Source organism: Notamacropus eugenii, chromosome 1 (assembly GCF_028372415.1).
Source record: "Notamacropus eugenii isolate mMacEug1 chromosome 1, mMacEug1.pri_v2, whole genome shotgun sequence".
NCBI classification, from domain to species: Eukaryota; Metazoa; Chordata; class Mammalia; order Diprotodontia; family Macropodidae; genus Notamacropus; species Notamacropus eugenii.
Window position 1 is genome coordinate 621,535,763 of NC_092872.1, and position 19,719 is coordinate 621,555,481.

General features: G+C 36.3%; 1 protein-coding gene across 9 annotated transcripts in view; it reads right to left on the bottom strand.

Moving 5' to 3' along the window:
- LOC140520807 (disintegrin and metalloproteinase domain-containing protein 18-like) overlaps positions 1 to 19,719 on the bottom strand; it is a 131,887-nt gene that overhangs the window by 96,250 nt on the left and 15,918 nt on the right. For all 9 annotated transcript variants that reach the window (XR_011972648.1, XR_011972650.1, XR_011972649.1 and 6 more), the window contains exons 3-9: positions 18,827 to 18,882; positions 17,379 to 17,457; positions 15,616 to 15,692; positions 5,611 to 5,788; positions 3,418 to 3,486; positions 2,105 to 2,176; positions 1,708 to 1,874 (exon numbers count right to left, since the gene is read on the bottom strand). Coding sequence is in view for 6 of the 9 variants with exons in the window: in XM_072635119.1 (XP_072491220.1) it covers positions 1,708 to 1,874; positions 2,105 to 2,176; positions 3,418 to 3,486; positions 5,611 to 5,788; positions 15,616 to 15,692; positions 17,379 to 17,457; positions 18,827 to 18,882 (698 nt within the window). In the remaining 3 variants the exon portion in view is untranslated. The remainder of the gene's footprint in view (positions 1 to 1,707; positions 1,875 to 2,104; positions 2,177 to 3,417; positions 3,487 to 5,610; positions 5,789 to 15,615; positions 15,693 to 17,378; positions 17,458 to 18,826; positions 18,883 to 19,719) is intronic.

Below are 19,719 nucleotides of genomic sequence, written 5' to 3' on the forward strand. Positions count from 1 at the left end.
AAGTATGTGCATATTTCATGTACCAATGGTAAATGGAATGATCTTTGCAAAAGTTATTGTACATTTTTTGTGTTTCAACTACAAGGTAAGCTCCCTGCCTGCCATCATAAGCAGGCCAATTTTTAGGGGACCTTTTCTAGTCTGTTCCTCATGATAGGAGGTGAACAGTACAATCCTTCAAAAAGGTTGCTCAGACACCTAGGGGTCTACTTTATCCCACTGCTGCCTCAGCCCAGTGAGAAGATGACCTTATATCCTGGGCAGCCTGTGTACACAGCTGTGACTACAGCTCCAAGTGTATCTGTATCTGCTGCTTCATCACTTGCCTATAGCCACAGGAAATTAAGATAAGATGGTAAAAAGTGGTATGAGTGATGTCTTTTGACTCACCCATAAACTGGATTTAGATGAGGCAAAGTTGTATGAAGTTACAGACCTCACTCTCACTTCCAGAGATGTTTAAGTCCAGTGGCAAGACAAAAATCAAGACAACTGATGATGGCTCAGGATGCAGTGGATGACCTTGGCATTTTCGATGTCTAACCAAGCTTGAAGTGCTCCCCAGCACCTGCTTCAGCCACCCTCATGGCCATTGGAACAAAATGTTCTCATCTACCCATTCCACCTAACTCACCAATGGATTTAAGAACACTCAATTACCCTCAAACTGGATTAGCCTGTCGAAACAGTTCACCATAGTGGGGTCACTGTGCATGGTACAGATTCGTGGAGCCACAGATGAGAGCTGGGTAGCAAGTGGACACCAAGGTGAAAAGCTGCCCTTGAGTTCAGCAGCCCTCACATCAGAGGTACTAGTCTTCTCTGAAGACCAGCCCTGTTGGGGATATTAAGCTAGTACTAGCTAAAGGCATTAGCTAGATAACAGTATTGACAATAAATAACGAAGGGAACACAGCGGAATATAGGAGCTCAAGCTGATAGTATTACAGACATTCCAATCCATCAAGATTATCCATGTAACCTTGAGAGGGAGATGTAACTGTCCTATGTGGACCCAACTTGGCAAATTAAGTGAGAGTTATAATAATGACATGTAGTCCCTCATGAGCTATATAGGTTTTATTAGAAACTGCAAATATAAGATTAATTTGTCTAGCTCTTTGATTAATTTATCTAGCTCTTTAAAGTTTATAAATTGCTTTACAAATATTATCCTCATTGTATCCTCACAGCAATCCTGAGAAGTAGGTGTTATTATTATCCCCATTTTACAGATGAGAAAACTGAAGCAAAAAAAACTTAAGTGATTTGCCCAGGGTCACACAGATAGTAAGTGTCTGAGGCTGGATTTGAACCCAAGACTTTCTATCTCCAAGTTCAACTACACAGACATGAAAACATAAGATAACAAGATGCAAAATTTAGTGTAATAGATAATATATAAACCCAGGAAGATGTACATCTTATATGATAACATGTATAGTCAGAGCTTTACGCAGCTAAATTCCTATAGCTCATCTTGCCACTAAGACATTGTCATTCTATCTATTTTTGTGTGTATGTTTTACCCCTTCAGTGACACTATGAAATCCTCACTGGCAATTACTTTGTTTTATACTACTTTGCAATCCTGATAGCTCTTCAGCACAGTGCTAAACACACAATGGGGACTCAACAAATGCTTCTTAAAATGAATTATTTCCAAAAGTTTTGCTTAGAATTTATTAATATAAATACTGTACTTACATAAGTAAATATGCCATGTCATGGGGCCTTAGAACAAGAAACTTGTGCTTCCATGCCAAAAATCTGTGTAATAAATCATTAGCATCTCCAACGGTAGAAATTTTGTTTTTATCTGACCAAAATTCCAAGGAAGATAACACAACTGTCACTTTAAGCTGAGTAAACATCTAAAAACAAACGATAAATGTTTAAATAACCTTGAATGCCACATCAAAATTCCATAAACAATAATATTAAAGAGGCTCACTTAAGTATTTTGGGAGATATGGATGAATGAAACTGTTCAGTAACCAGTAACATTTCCACCTTTAACCGGTCTATGATTTTAGTAGCATACAAATTAATTCAAACAAATAATTCTTATAAATTATGTAAATTCAAAAAAGCAAAAACTTACAGTATTAACAAGGCCAATAATCTGGATAATTTTCTGTGTTACAACTTCCATTTCAGAACCCATATGATCATACTGGAAAACAGATTTCAGACAGTAGTGAAAATAATAATGATGCCACATTTTCTTTGAAATACAAAACCTAACATGATTAACAGGATAAGCTAAGAAAGATTATGTGCCAGGACTATACTAAGCACTTTTTACAAATATTATCTCATTTGATCCTCACTAAAACCCTGGGAGGTAGGTGATATTATTATCTCCATTTTACAGTTGGGAAAACTGAGGCAGACAAGTTAAAGTGACTTCTCTAGGGTCATAAAGCTAGTAAGTACCTAAGGCCAGATTTTAAATCGTCTTTCTGACTCCCAGCCCCATGCTCTATCTCATATGTCACCTGGATAACTCTCAAATATAAATACATGGAAAAAATAATAATCCCCACTCTCAAGCTGCTTATTATAATTGGGGAAACAAGAACATATTTAGAAAATAAAGAGATCATTTAGGGCTGGATATATAGATCAGGGAGTCATCTTCACAGAGATGATAATTGAATCAACAGGAACTAACTTTTGCTGTTGTTCAGTCATTTTTCAGTTATATCTGTCTTACATCATCTGGCTTCTTTCTGCCTTTCCATTCTTACACCTTATTATCCCCTCCATGTACTCTACAATCCATTGACACTGGCCTCCTTACTGTTCCTCATAAAAGATACTCCATCTCTAGACTTTGTGCATGGATGTCCCTCATCCACGGAATATTCTCCCTTCTCACCTCCACCTCCTGTCATGTCTGGCTTCCTTCAGGTCACGGCTAAATTCTCACCTTCTGCAAGAAGACTTTCATGATCCCCTTAACACTAGTGTCTTCTCTGCTGATTATCTCCAATTTATTTCATATATCTTGTTTGTACACAACTGTTTGCATGTTGTCTTCTCTACTAAATTGAACTCCTTGACAGCAGGGGTTGCTTTTTCCTTTTCTTTCTATCTTTTGTGACAGTAGTCATTTAATAAATGATTGGCTAAATCATCCCTTCCCCATTGCACTCAGGGCCTTTTCTATTCTCAGATAAACCCCTTTTCACTAATCTCAGAGATCTAGAAAATCAAAACTAGTTCCTCCTCACAAAATGTTAGGGATCTCTGGTTTAGAATATAATTCGCCTAACAAAAAATTGATGTAAACACAACTTTCAGGAAATATATCTGCTGCAAAAATCAAAATAGATCTAGTATCCTACAAAGAAGAGAAAATTTTTTATTCACCTTTGAAATTAGGTTAAAAACAAATACAAGTTTACCTACCAAAGCTTTATCCACAATAATATGCATTTCCAGATATCGCGGTAATGAATGTGAAACAACTGTTTTTTCCTGAAATACATAAAATATGAATACTGAGGAACTTTTAAATGTCTACCTTCTACTGAAGCTGTTACTAACAGCGTAACCCCAAAGACAAAAAGATAGAATCCCTACTAAATATATGACAGAGGTCCTATCTTACATCCAGGTATAAATCAGAAGCTACTCTACTACAAAATCTGTCCTTGACTACTAAGAATCCTCATTGTGGCTGCTGAAGCCACAGAGAAATCTAGTTCACTTCAGATTTTGCTAGAAACCTAAAAGATGGAGCTTTACTTTTCTTCATACTGTAGGATCCTCATGATAACATGACATTAACCTTGCACATAGCTTTCTCCTCTGAGGTTGTACCACCGCCCTCACAGCAAATTTATAGACATTTCAAGAATATGAGAAGATTTGAGATACTATATTAGATCATCTTACTACAGTTGTAGATGACATATTGAATCATTTTTTTAAAACCAACAAATCTTTAGACATTTCCATTAGGATGGGTAGCAGACACATTTCAGATAAATTAACAGTGTTTGCCATGATTAAAAGAAAAGCTATTTGGCCTAGAAGAAGAAGAAAGCATTACAAAGACCTAATGCTACCAAGCTCGAAATAACTAACATCCTTTGTTAACCAGACATCAATATTAGATATGATCTTTCCTTGACTCCCAAGGACATAGGGTTTATATTAGAAACAATATATACAATCCAGGCCCCCCAAAAAAGACTTTTACCCGAAATACAGAATCATAGAATGAGTTCAAAGGCACCTCTCATTTCATCTAGTCCAACTTATATCTAAACCAACACTTCTGCAATCCATTCTCAATTTGAAGAGAGTTATTGATGTTGAACTTACTATCTACAAGCCAGCGGATCCCACTTTTGGATATAGCTAACTAAGTTTTTTCTCACAGAGAATAAGAAATTGTATCTCTGCCATGTCTAGTTTTACCTACCATGTCCAAACAAAACAAGTTTAAACCCTCTTCCACATGCCATAGTTTATATACTTCATGATAGCTCTCATGTCTCCCCTAAGTCTTCTCTTCTCCTGGCAAAACATACCTTGTTACTTCAACTGAACTTCATCTGGCATGGACTCTAGTCCTGTCAAATTATTACTAACTCTCCTCTGGAAAGACGATACTTTATCCATACTCTTGATAAAACATGGTACCCAAAAGCAAGCACAGTATTGAAAATGTGTTCTAATTAAGACAAAGGACAGCAGGTTTATCATCTCCTTTGTTACAGACTATAAGCTGCTTATATAAATCTGAATAATTAGGGGAAAATTTCATATTTGTTTTGACTCAATTCCCCAAATATCCCTATAAAGATAAAATTTTTAAATTTCTCTTTCTTCATCGTGGCAGAAATGATTATTTCTCTCTCATATTAATAACCAATTATTAACATTAGGGAGACCTAATCTTTTTCCCCCATCCTAATTCCTTGTCCAATCTCAGGGCTGATAGAAGACAGAATTAACATTCTCCTCATTCTGAGTACTGCTACTCCACCCAACTAGCTCAGGCTTAGATGGAGGGATACAGATTCTTTGTCTAGACTGTCCACGGCTGGGGGTGGTCTGGGTTTAGGGACAGTCTATCTAAGAGTGACATGAGGCCATTGTAATATTCATTTTCTCATCAATTATTAACCAATCAGAGTTGAATACCACCTCGGGAACACCCCTCTCCCAACGGGCATACAAGCCTTGAGCCTGCCACCATGACTATCTTTGGTCTAAGACAGAGACAGCCAAATGATCATACTTTTATTAATAAACATGCTGGAATTATTAACAAAATGCTTAAATTATCCAGAAATTATGTCTCTCAAACCTTTTTAAATGCCATACTATAAAACACAGGATTTATGTTGTCTTAAGAACAATGAGATTTAGCTTCAATCCATAGGTACAGAAGGTGATATAAATTAATGCTTCAAACTTTTCAGAAGTAGCAAAGTGCCTTTATTAAAAGGCATAGCAAATATACAAAGATTTTAACATCATTAATCAGTTTCTCTGGTGATTTTTAAAACTTTAAAATTCTAAGTTAGCATTTTAAAGTATAACATTAAAAGAGTTTTCATAATGAAGATTAAAGTTGTTAATACTTACTTGTGAACCTATATGAGAGTTATCAGGTAAATGTCTATACCAGATATCTGTATCATTTTCTTCCAAGAGAGGAACACTGATATTTTCATTCTTTATTTGGTAAATAAGGTGTTCAAAACCCGCAGTAGACTCCAAGGGTTCAATTCCATAGCTGATATTTTCAAACTGCAGTAATCCCCTGAACATTCAAATAACAAAAACAGAAAATGATCCTACCAAAACTATAATCTTAGATGAATAACTGAGAAACTATAGACAAATCTAAATGTTTTAAAGTCCACACTTTTATTTTTAATATCACAAGTTCTAATACTTTCCCTGTTGCTGTTACCATTCCCAGACATTATACCTACTCTAGCTATGAAAAACATTCCCCAAAAGGAGTCTTCTGCTTCTACTTCTATTGAAGTAATGGTAGCTAGAGGAATGGTTTAGTGGGAAGAGATCCTTTCATTCTCAGTGTGGGAATTTTTTGAGTAATATAGGTATACCTTAACAAAAGCACTACATAGATGCCTTTCACCAACATATGGAAATTATCCTGGGTTCTCAAAGGTCCTAACAGCAAAGCACAAGTTCAGGCATGTTTTATTAAATTGGAAATACGTACAGTACATTGGGTTCCCAGTGATGGATGATTATCCAAGGACGAGTTAAAGCAGAAGGCACTCATCACTACCCTGAGGCTCAGGTACTGATGAATTCTTTGACTGACTTGATCCATAAAAGAGACACCCCTTACTCGTTCCTATAAAAGGCCTTTTTTTATTTCCACAGTGATGGGTGAAAGGCAGAAAAGGCATAAGAGGGTGCTAAAAGCATTTGGTTTTTAGATTATCTACAAACAGTAACTTAAAGATAGTCTAAACATGCCTCCATAAAATCTTTTTTCAATGTCTTGCTATGGCATGAAGGTTATCCTGAGTTCTCAAAAGTTATGCCAATTGATCACAAACTAGCATCTAGGTGGCACAATAGATAGAACACTGGGCCTGGGATCAGAAGACCTGAATTTAAATCTGATCTCAGATGCTTACTAGTTTGTGACCATGGACAAGTCACTTAATCTCTGCTGCCTCAATTTCCTCAACTAAATGGGGATAATTGCACCTATCTCTTAGAGCTGTTTGTAAGGATCAAATGAGATAAAAATTGTAAAATGTTTAGCACAATGCCTAACATATAGTAGGCACTTGAAAAATGTTTTTCCTTCTCTCAAGTTAGAAAAGCTTTAATTATTGTCATGGCAACAATTATTAGTGAACATCATGAAGAATCATGCCAAACTAATCTTATTTACTTTTTTGTCAGTGTTAGTAAACTGGCAGATCAAGGGAATTTTGTAAATACAGTTTAACTAGATTTCATCAAAGCATCTAATAAAGTTTCTCATACTATTCCTAAGGAAAAGATGGAGAGATGAAGGTTAAAAAGAGTACAATTATGCACATTCAGAACTAATTGAATAATCTACCCCAAAATCTTAATGTGTCAATTATCAACTTAAAAGGTGGCCTGGGGTGAAGTTATCAAGGGATCTGGCCATGATTTTTTTTGTTTAACATTGTCATCAAATACTTAGATAAAGGCATAGATGGCATGCTTACCCAACTGAGAGATAACAAAAACTAGGAGACACATGTAACATGAAGAATGAGTCTAGAGTCAAAAAGGTCTTAACAGTTTAGAATATTTGAGGGGCGTAGCCCATATTTTGACTTACCCTTTTATCTCTTTAAATTATTATTTTCCTCTGAGTTCAAGGAAATGATTCACAAAGAAAGAGAATGGCAAAGTAATTCTGGCACCCTGGCACAGAAAAGGCCAGCCTCTTCCTATATAATAACATAATGATCTACTCTTTTCATAATAGGTAAAGAAGCAAGAGGTGCCTACCCTCTGCTCTCCTCTCCTTTTCCCTGTCCTTCCCTTCTCTCCCTTTTTTTGTCTGAGATGACAATATCAAAGAGGTTGAAGGAAGAACTGGTAGCATGAAAAATGTAAGCAAGATGTGGGAACAGTCAAATCAATCCAGACAGCATGAGTCACAGAGAAGATCATCACCTGATAGTCTCAACTGAGGTCCAGCAGCTACCACAACTTCCATTCAACTGGATGCTGAAAAGTTGAGGAAATGAAATTTTCCCTGTTTTTCTTTTAATCAACGAGCTAGAAGGGAGGAAGACTGAACACCCCTCTTCATGAGCTTCTAGTATTTGTGCCTGAGAGCTGTCTCCTCCATACTAAGAGATTTGAGAACTTGTTAGCCCAGCAAAGACAGTTTATATATTCATTCTGCATTTTATTCCATGTTATTAAAATAACTATGTGATCATAACATAAATTAACTATGTCAATCTATGAGTGCCTTGGGAAATGATGTGAAATAGTAGAAAACCCCCAATAAGTGAGAGCTCTGAGAGATATAAATAATAAATTTCATATTATAATATTTAATCTAATATTTCATTTCATCTCCCAGACTAGATGAACATAGGAGCCAAAGGAAAATGCTAAATATGAGTAGGAGTTCATGTTGGTGTTGGGGACGGCTACTGATCTATTCAGGCTGCAAGGTATTTGTGGGCTTTGAGCAACAGCAAACAGTCAGTTAAGATATTGTATTCCAAGTTAATTTAAAGTCTTTTAGCAGGAAAATCAATTGCCCAGTGACAACGCACAGTGGAAAAGGGAAGCAACATGGAGCCAAAGTGTTACAATTCAATTTAATAAGAATGACTATAAATTCTTTCACTTAAGTTTGAAAAATTAACTTCTTAAGTAGAAGACACAGGAGATGTCTCTAGAAGCAAGTTCACACGAAATGGACCTGGCAGTTTTAGCAGACTATGAAGTCAATATGATCAAATAATGCAATATGACAGCTAAGAAAACTAATGCAACCCTAGGGCATATTATGAGAGAACCACAGTGTCCAAAACTAGGAAAGGAACAGACCACATCTGAAGTACTTTTAGCTCTGCTAAACTTGAGAAAGAACATTTGTAACCCAAAGTTCACCTAGAGGTCAGATAGGATAGTGAAGAGTCATATGAGTTTGAGCTGAAGTAACCAAGGCTATCAAGCCTCGAGAAGATTTACAGGGACATGAGAGCTGTCCTCCAATATGTAAAAAAATATCTACCACAAAGAAGAGAAATTAGATTACTTCGGCTTGGCCCCAGAGCACATAACTAGAAACAATGGCTAGAAATTTCATAGAGGTACATTTAGGTTTGATGTAAAAAAACAAACACACACCTTTTGTAACAAATAAAATTATCCAAAAGTACAAATGAAATGCTTCAGAAGGCAATGGATTTTTCCCTCACTAGAAATCTGGAAGCAAAAGGTGTAGAGAAGATTCCTGTTCACGTATGAAATCTCATCCAACTCTTAAGATTCTGTGATTCTATGTAAGCTAAAGTCTGGTCTCTATGAAGTCTCCTTTCAACTTACTTAGTGGATTAAAACTTTTTGCTCCCATTGGCAAGGTGTACTCTGCAGTCCACCTAAAATGGCCTTTTGAAAATGGTACTTCCCTTTCCTTTATCCTATCTACAGAAGAGACAAAGGGCAGAGTTGCATATCTAAACATTAAAACCTATTTATTTAGATATACTTTAAAATATATGTGCCTGTGGTGAATTTTGTCTCCAACAACTATACTTAATATATGAAAACTTTATCTGTTAATAAATACTGCATGAATTTGAAAAGATACTGTTAATGGTCACTGTCACAGGAACAAAATAATCATATCCTACCCTAACATATGATTAATGAAGTTTTGCTATGTAAGGCAGAATCTTGCAGAACTTTAATTTGATATACTTCTAAGTTTTGATTTCAGGCATAAGTGTCTGATCTCTCATAAGGTTACTAGGCCATTATTCAAGGAAAATGTTAGCAGCTCAATGGGACTGGCATCCATGAACTCCCTTTGGAGATCAATCCCTGGGGAACTGGGGGGCGGGGAGTCACAACCTTAGGAAAACTAAGGTAAGGACCCTCTTGACTCAATACAAGCCATTTTCCCACCTGATTAATTCTGAGCCTTGTTATAAAATCCTGTCATAAAAATGACTGCTTCTGACTAATACCTGAAATCAAACATAACTAATCAACAGTATGAATTTCACTGTAATAAACACAAAAGATAAACTCTACTGCTGACTTCTCAATAATAATATATTCTGGAGGTGGAGCCAAGATGGCAGAGTAGAAAGACACACATACACTAGCTCTTCCCCCACAGATTCAACAAATTCTAAAGCTGTAGAAGCCACAGAACAAACAATGCAGTGGAAGAGATTCCCAGCCCAGGGTGACCTGAAAGGTCAATGGGAAAGGTCTATCGCACCAGACAGTAGAGCGGAACCCAGCCCAGCCTTGGCCACCAGCATGGCGGGGAGGAGGACACAAGAAAGCCTCGGGGGCAGAATCCTCAGCAGCAGTAGCAGCAGTTTGCAGATCCCTCAACCCACAGGCGCCAAAGGTCAGTGAGAGGGTTTTTTCAGCTGGCCAAGAAGGAAGCAGGGTCCTACCATAGCTCTGACCTTAGGCCACGGCAGTAGAAGCCACATGGGAGCTGGGGGTGGGGGGGAGCAGCAGCTCCCACAGAAGTCCGAATCCACTGTTGGGATCGTAAAACCCCTGGGGGAATTCAGCAGCTGATCCTTACCTCAGCCCTGCCCCCACTTAATGCTCCTGGAGGAATTCAGCAGCTGATTTTTATCTCACACTGAATTGTGGCCCTGCCCCTGCCTAAAGTCCCTGGAGGAACTGAGCAGCTTATGTGAATCTCAGCCCCCAGTGCTGGTTTGGTGGAACTGCAGGCCAGGTGGTTGTGAAAAGGAAACTACTACTCATAGATTCTGGGCACAAAAGTTTCTGGTTGCCCCCAGACCAGTGTACATGCTTGATTGTGACACCTTGGAGGAACTGAGATCTTACAGATCCCCAGAGTATACCCTACTCTTGACAAAGGACCCAAAAGTCAAGTAACTGGTTGGGAAAATGCCCAAAAAAGGGAAAAAAATAAGACTATAGAAGGTGAACAGATATCTTCTCCCATCCTTTTGGATGAGGAAGAACAATGCTTACCACCAGGGAAAGACTTTTAAAAGTCAAGACTTCCATATCCCAAACATCCAAAATAAATATTCAATGGGCTCAGGCCATGGAAGAGCTCAAAAAGGATTTTGAAAATCAAGTAAGAGAGGTAGAGGAAAAATTGGGAAGAGAAATGAGAGAGACACAAGACAATCATGAAAAGCAACTCAACAACTTGCTAAAGGAGACCCAAAAAAATAGTGAAGAAAATAACACCTTTAAAAACAGGCTAACTCAATTGGCAAAAGAGGTTCAAAAAGCCAATGAGAAGAAGAATGCTTTAAAAAGAAGAATTAGCCAAATGGAAAAGGAAATAGTTCTTTAAAAATGAGAATGGAGCAGATGGAGGCTAATGACCTTATGAGAAACCAAGAAGTCACAAAACAAAACCAAAACAATGAAAAGATGGAAGATAATGTGAAATGTCTCATTGGAAAAACAACTGACCTGGAAAATAGATCCAGGAGAGACAATTTAAAAATTATGAAACTGCCTGAAAGCCATGACCAAAAAAAGAACCTAGACATCATTTTTCATGAAATTATCAAGGAAAACTGCCCTGAGATTCTAGAACCAGAGGGCAAAATAAATATTGAAAGAATCCATCAATCTCCTCCTGAAAGAGACCCGAAAAGAGAAACCCCTAGGAATATTGTAGCCAAATTCCAGAGTTACCATGTCAAGGAGAAAATACTGCAAGCACCTAGAAAGAAACAATTTGAGTACTGTGGAAATACAATCAGGATATCACAAGATCTAGCAGCTTCTACATTAAGGGATCAAAGAGCTTGGAACATGATATTTCAGAAGTCAAAGGAACTAAAACCAAGAATCACCTACTCAGCAAAACTGAGTATAATACTTTAGGGGAAAAATAGAATTTCAATGAAATAGAGGACTTTCAAGCATTCTTGATGAAAAGACCAGAGCTGAAAAGAAAATTTGACTTTCAAACACAAGAATCAAGAGAAGCATGAAAAGGTAAACATGAAAGAAAAATCATAAGGGACTTACTAAAGTTGAACTGTTTACATTCCTACCATGGAAAGACAACATTTGTAACTCTTAAAGCTTTTTTCAGTAACTGGGTGGGATTATACACACACATGCGCGCGCGCACACACACACACACACACACACACACACATACACACAAACACAGAGAGAGACAGAAAGCACAGGGTGAGTTGAAATCGTATCTAAAAAAATAAAATTAAGGGGTGAGAAAGAAATATATTGGGAGGAGAAAGGGATAAATGGAATGGGGCAAATTGTCTCTCATAAAAGAGGCAAGAAACAGAATTTTCAATGGAGGGAAAAAGGGGAAGGTGAGAGGAAAAACGTGAAGCTTACTCTCATCACATTTGACTCAAGGAAGGAATAAAATGCACACTCATTTTGGTATGAAAACCTATCTTACAATACAGGGAAGTGGGAGAGAAAGGGATAAGCAGGGTGAGGGGGATGTTGAAAGTGAGGGTAATGGGAGGAGGGAGCAATTAGAAGTTAACACTCTTGGGCAGGGACTAGGTCAAAAGAGAAAATAGAAGAAATGGGGGGCAGGATAGGATGAAGGGAAATAGTCTTACGCAACATCACTATTATGGAAGTCATTTGCAAAACTACACATATATAGCCTATGCTGAATTGCTTGCCTTCGCAATTGGGATGGGTGGGGAGGGAGGAAGGAAGAGAAGTTGGAACTCAAAAGTTTTAAGAACAACTGTTGAGTATTGTTCTTGCATACAACTGAGAAACAAGAAATACAGGCAATGGGGTATAGAAATTTATCTTGCCCTACAGGTTAACAGAGAAGACAGAGATAAGGGAAGGGAGGGATGTTAGAAGGGAGAACAGATTGATGGTAGGGGTAAATAGAATGCTTGGCACTTTGGGGTAGGGAGAGGGGAGAGATGGGGAGAGAATATGGAACTCAAAACTTTGTGGAAATCAATGTTGAAAACTTTAAATAAATTAAAAAAAAGAAAAATAAATGAAGTGAAAAAAGTTAAATATATATTCTAGTATAGTATTACAATAGTGAGTAATCATATTAAATTGTCATTTGAATTACAAATAATAGAGATCATGAGGCCTTACAATTGATAGGATATTTAGTTTATAGAAGACCAGTACTACAATATCCTTTCATTTTGTTAATATAATAATATCTTCAGGAGAAGGGAATTTGTAGATGTGACACATAATTTCCAAAACTCGATTAAGAATTTTACATGTAAAATTTCACTGATAATTGTGGAGGGTGAGAGTGTTTTTCTATTTGAAGTATCAAATAATTTTAAGAGAGACAAAGATTCATTTTCCAATTCAGACTATCATGATGTTAACAACTGAAATTCCCTTAAGTTTCAGGTGAATTATGCGTTCTTAATTTCATATTCTTCTTGTAGCTCCATTTTATTAAGTTTGTTTTATGTCTTCCTACACTGCTTTTGGAACTTGAGAAGCAGATCTAAAAGAAACAACCACTTCCTAAGAATGTGACTTATTCCAGAAATGTACATCTTACTTCCTACAATTACAAAGCAAGACGAAAGAAATCCACAGCATCAGGGACAGCAGTACAGACTAGACCTTTGAACTTTTTCCCGTACAGCAAGGATTTCTGGTGGAAGTCAACAAAAGACTTTGTCTTCGTTTTCCCATTTGCCATTACTTCCATACCAAAGAAGACTGCCCACTAAAAATTTTGTCAAAAGCATCGACCATAAGCAATAAGGCTTTAATCTATAAGACACTGCCATCAATCCTAGAACTATTACCCAAAGCCATCTCTTATGACAACTGAGTGATAGACTTCATAATAAGGTATGACATAATCTGTTCATTGGGCCCCACAGATGTTAGGTCCATCATCATTTCCACAAAAGCATCCTCGAATCAATGGTACCTATTCTCGTCTACCTATTTTCTTGTTTACAAAATAATGACTGTATAATCAATAGAATTAGTAGATGAAGTTATTCAGAATGTCCCTTAAGAAATGTTTCTGGGCTGGCATAGATATAAGACACTGGTAATGCAAATCAGTATCTTAGACAAAGATTCCCTTTCATTTGATCAAGATTCATATACCACTTCTGCTACTACTTTACAGCATTTTAAAAATTTGATTGTAGAAACTGAACGAAAACATTTTAACCCTGCAATCTCAATCAGATTTTCTGGGCAAACTGGTTATTAAAACCACAGACCAACCAAAGGAGTTTGAGTCTCTGCTCAAATTGAGAAAACTGATTTCCTTAAGAATAAAGAAGGGAAATGAAAAGGATAACTACTAAATCAGTATTGACCACTTTGATTTATTGTAGGATTGTTTCCCTTCTTTAGGAAGAGCTAATTCTAACAGCTCTATTTAGCATAAATAGTCCCTTAAGCCTAAATTACCTATAGATTGATAAGGTTTTATAGTAGACAGAGTAAGAAATATATCTTTGTAGGAATAAAAAAATCATAGGGTTAAATTAGATATAATAGGATTCTTTACTAAAGGTTCAGTTCCCCTTTGTGGCAGCTAGAAGTTGGGGGATTGACTTCTAGCTTACTGACTATAAGTTTCTCTTTTTAGCAAGTTAGCTCTTTTCAAGTGAGCTACACAGACCCCATAACAAACACTCTTGAGAGACCTCTAAAAGGTACTTCCCCAAAAAAGTTCAGAGAACAACACACATGAGTTCTAAACCAATAAAACATTAAATCTAGCAGTTATCCCACCATGGAAATTTCCCATTATGCCCCCAACATACCCAGCCACCAAATATTGCAAATCTATCTATTTCCCTGTTCTTGTAATACTTCCCTATTCCTATAAATCTTATGAATAATCATTAGTGTCAGGAATATGTATTAACCTCAAGAATATAGTTCCTCTTTTTCTGTTATAAAAGTGAGCTCTATAAACCTGTCAAACTGTCATTAATCTCTAAGAAGTTAGTGACCTTGATTTATTGGCAACATTTGACCTTGCTATTAAATCAATATACTCTGAAGTACTGTGGCTCACACTTTTCACTTTTTAGATCCAAATAACAAAACTAAACTTTTCTAAGTTTAATCAATACAAAATAGTTAACACAACACGAAGGCCTAAAAACCTCTGAAACCTCCTTAGCAACAAATATTTGATCTTCTTCAAGAAAGAAGACTTAATAAAGGCAGAGCAGAAAAATTTTAGAATATAAGCTCATTTACAAAACACTACAGAGAAGGAATATGGCAGATTCCAAGTAGTATCAAGCCAACGAATAAGATAAAAATTCAGGAGAAAGCATATAAAACCTAAATAAAACAAGTTATCCCAAAAATATTTATAGATAAAGCTAAAAAGGGGAAAAGAAAATGGATGTGAAAGGGAACAGATGTGCCAGCATTTCTGTAGTGATTTACTCTGATCATGAGGGAAAGTTGGACCATCACATTTATACGGTAACAGAAAACAAGTAAGTGACATGAAGGAGAAATGGCATTCAGAAAAAAGAAATTGAGAAGAACAGCTAATCTTACTAAATATGTCACTAAGGAAATTTATGTAAACAGTGTTAAAATTTTAAAGGTACTCAGGGAATGATTTCTAAGATAATTCAAAGACATAACAATTCCAAAAAAATGGAAAAGATCACAAATGTTATTATTATTTCCCTCTCCCCCCACAGTCAGTGTGATGGAAAGTATGAACAGAAATATAAATATATAAAGAAAACAAGAGAATAGGAGAAAGCAAAAAAGAAAAGAGAAATAAGGACACACGGAGGAAACAGCCTCATTTGTTCGCTTTCCCTTCTATTTTCTGTGTGGTTACTAGCCACTAAAAATTATTACAAAAGTGTTCTAGTGTTTTCAAGTACAGCCACCTAAGGTATATGTCATAACCTGAGTCCAGAACAGGTATTGAGTGTCACAAGTGAATTTGGAAAACCTGCAACATATCCATGGTAATTGCACTGCATCTGAAAAACAGTACACACAAATAAACAGTTAGTTTCTATCCAAAGACAATTTGTCAAGTATGTCATTCTTTTTTCAGTTATTATAAGTGTTTCAAAAATTTCAAAGAGTTGACATCTATCTAACTAGGCCATAAATGGATCACATGTCTTCCACTAGAATTCTACATTGATGCCTCATACTGTAATGGAAATGACCTCAGGTTCTGAAAGTCTAGCAAAGCCCATGCACTCAGAGACTGTAATCAAACTGAAAAAAAAAAAAAAGAAGACAGTGTATTGGTCAAGTAATGTCTGTCTTCCAAGAACCAGCCTAAGTATGAAAAGGCTCATTACCATAAGACTGGCCAGATGAAGAACTCTGGCCACAGAAACTCAGGAATGTCATTTAGAAAGGTGCAGAAACCCAAAACCATCAAAGAAAAAGGAAAAGGACCTATATGTACAAAAATCTTTATAGCAACTCTTTTTGTGGTGACAAAGAACTGGAAATTGAGGGGATGTCTATCAATTGCAGAATGGATGAACAAGGTGTGTTATATGATTGTGATGGAATACTATTGTGCTAAAAAAATAAAAAGTAGTATGCCTTCAGAAAAACCTAGGAAGACAAGTGAACTGATGCAAAGTGAAGAGAGCAAAACCAGAAGAACATTATACACAGTAACAGCAATACTATACAATGATCAGCTGTGAATGACATAGCTCCTCTGAGTAATACAATCATCCCAGACAATTCTGAAGGACTTATGATGAAAAATGCTATCTTCCTCCAAAGAAAAAAACTGATGGAATCTGAATGCAAATCAAAGTATATCTTTTTTACTTTATTTTTCTTGAGGTTTATATTTGGTCTGTGTTTTCTTTTGCAATACAGCTAGTATGGAAATATGTTTTATGTAACTTCACATGTAAAATCTATATCAAATTTTGCCTCAAGGAAGGGGGAAGGAAATTTGGAACTCAAAACTTTAAAAAATGATTATTTAATAAATTTTAACATATAAATGAGATAAAAAACAAGAAAAAAGAAAAGAAAGGTGTGGGTAGACTGAGATATAAATAATTGGAGGAAGTCTCCACATGAATGCTGTCATAGATCTTTCAGAGCACTGACAAAAGTGTGGGTAATACAGAAACAAATATCTTTTCCCAATTCTCTTCACTTCTTTACTACATACATATCAATATCAGATGTCCTAAGAAACTGAGAACTTCTGGGTGTTTCAAAGTTTTCCTCCACTTAATAGTCAATTCAGGGGATTTATCTTTAAAAATTCATAATTTTGTCACTATGCACTCTGTTTGGCAAAGCTGAGCACTAAACTTCTGTTTTTAAGCAGTGAATCTTCCTAAGCTGCTGTGACCCCAAAAATTCATCATCTAGTGGTCACATTTCTGGATATAAACTTCTTTAAACCTAACTAGACTGGTCTTTGAACTCATTCCTGGAACATTTCCACCTTGTCAGAACCTTTAGAGCTTTGTTGGTAGAGTTTTCAAGAATCCAAAAGTATCTCTATGCCAAAAAAAAGCTCTAGGTAGGACTTTAGGAGATATTTGGAAGATTATGGCAGCTTAAATAAAGCATAAACCTGAGCTTTGAATATCAAAGATCATAGATTAATACATGTGCTTTCAGTTTTTTAATAGTATGATAAATCTTTAAGACTAAAACCTAATTCTTACCATAATTTTTGAAGAAGAAGAATGAAAGACACCTTCTTTGTTATATGTATAAATCATGAAGTCCTGGGGTAAAAATACTCTATAGAACATAAAAAAGGAATTTAAGTTATAAAATAAACAGCATGAATAACACTGTTTAAAACAATAAAAATGAAACTTGAACTTCATGTTTCTCTTCCCACCTCCATCCATTCCCCTCAGAAGCTCAAAGTGGTACAAAACAGACTCATCTTGATTTTCCCTATTGCCATCCTAAGTACATCCCTAGTGTTTTAGTTAAGTGTTCTTTTTTTGTTTTTGGCCTATACCTATGATTTCATCCTATAGGGAATTCTGGATGTGGAAGTTCCCTACAGACCCTATCCATAACTTATAGTCACAGAGAACTGTCTAGGGCATTAAGAAGTTAATTTACTTGCCAAAAGTCATAGCTATATGTCAGAAACAAGATTTGAATCCAAGTCTTCCTGACTCAGAGGCCAGCCCTCTAACAATATTTTGCCTCTCAAGTTAGGTGCTTAAGGAGGCAAACTAAGTGTATGATATTTATGCAGCACAGTTGAAGGATCAGTTCAAATTCACAGAGCTAGGTAGGAGTAGAGTGGAGGCTTCTAGACTCCCAGTTGGTTATTATTGTTTGTCCTTCATTCTCAAAGAGGATCATGACATCAGGAAGATGATGCCATGACTTGTAAATGAATTGGATTTAAGTGAGGGAGGGCTGTGCAAGGTCACCAGACTCACTTTCTTCTCAGGAGTCATCTGGGTCCAGTGGTGAGATATAGATCAGGACAACTGGAGATGGTCCACTCCCATAGGCAGAAGTTTCTTTTTAGATTGTGCAATCCATATTTATCATGCTAGATTATAGTAAAATTAAAATATTTTTCTAGCTCTCAGTGTCATATGCCCTATGCTTTAATTTTGTCAGTGTCAAAGAGCTCCCCAGTGAGAAAACTACCTCTATGAGAGCCGATCAGTCATCATTCTGTAACATATTTTATAGATCTCAGAGCCTGGGGTACTAAGAAGGTGACATCCTCTGGATCGCAGTCAGTAAAACTGTATTTAACTCAAATGAATCTGATTCTAAGGTAGGTAATTTGTTCCATTATACCACATTACTTCCATTAGTTCATATTTTACTTATTGTTGAGCTTATCTTACAATGATCACACACGCCCTAAGTTATAATGATTGTACTCATCAAATGCTGATTTATAAAACTTTTAGTCCATTCAATCACCTAAAACTTAGATTTTAAGCTTAAGATGCATCTAAAACATAACTGCTTGCCAATTCTAATATTAATTCCTTGATACAGCTAAATTTGGATAAAAAAGGCCAAAAACTATACAGTGATATTTCATTCTCAATTAATAATTAAAATTCAAGAGACTGAAGGCAATCAGAATTCTAAAAATGGGAAACAAAAAATTACTACTTACTGTTTTTGGAGCTGTAAAGTATACGGTTTTCCTTCTACTATAATAATATATGCCACCTATAACAAGAGTATACAGGAAAGTGAATAATAAAATTTGAATTTATGCCCACAAATATTTTATATGAATTTCATTATATATGCTTATTATCATTATAGAATATAAATTTCTGATAATTATAAAGATAGCTACAATCGATGCTAGTCATTTATCAATCATTTTATTAAATCACAGAATCTCAGAGTTGGCAAGGACTTCAGAGGCCATCAAGTCCAACCCAAAACTTAAAGAAGAATCCTTCCTTTTACAACATACCCAAAAAGTCCAGGTCACATGAATAACAAGGTGACAAACTAGATATTTTCTCTGATCCCCATGAGTTCTCAAAAATCTCCAAAAGAGATTTTACTTTACACTAAAGGTAAAGTAACTTAAATTGTTTCCATGGTTCAGGACTTCAAGAATCCAAAAGTGAAAAAAAAAACTACCAATCAGATGCTTATTGACCCTACGTTTATTCAGTATCCCCCTTCCCCTAGTAGTTACTAGTGGCAGTATTATACTAACAGACACAAGGATGTGACACAGGCTTATATCAAAACCCATAATTACACCCCAATTGCTCCTTCATCTTTTCAGTGCCCCAAGAGTCTGGGTCCATGTTCCAGGTTCCAAGCTCCAAAAGTCTGCTTGGGCCTTGACAACCAGCTCAGCCTTCAGGAGCAAAATCTTATCACGGACTGCAACCAAAAGGGCTGTTGCTACAAAGCCCTGAAATGAAGGTACCAGAGAAAATAGGCTCTGAACTTCAAGTTCCAGGCTAGAGAACTGAACAATACAAGGGGCACAGGTCACCAAAACAGGACATCATGCATGTGGGGACTTGTTCAGCATTC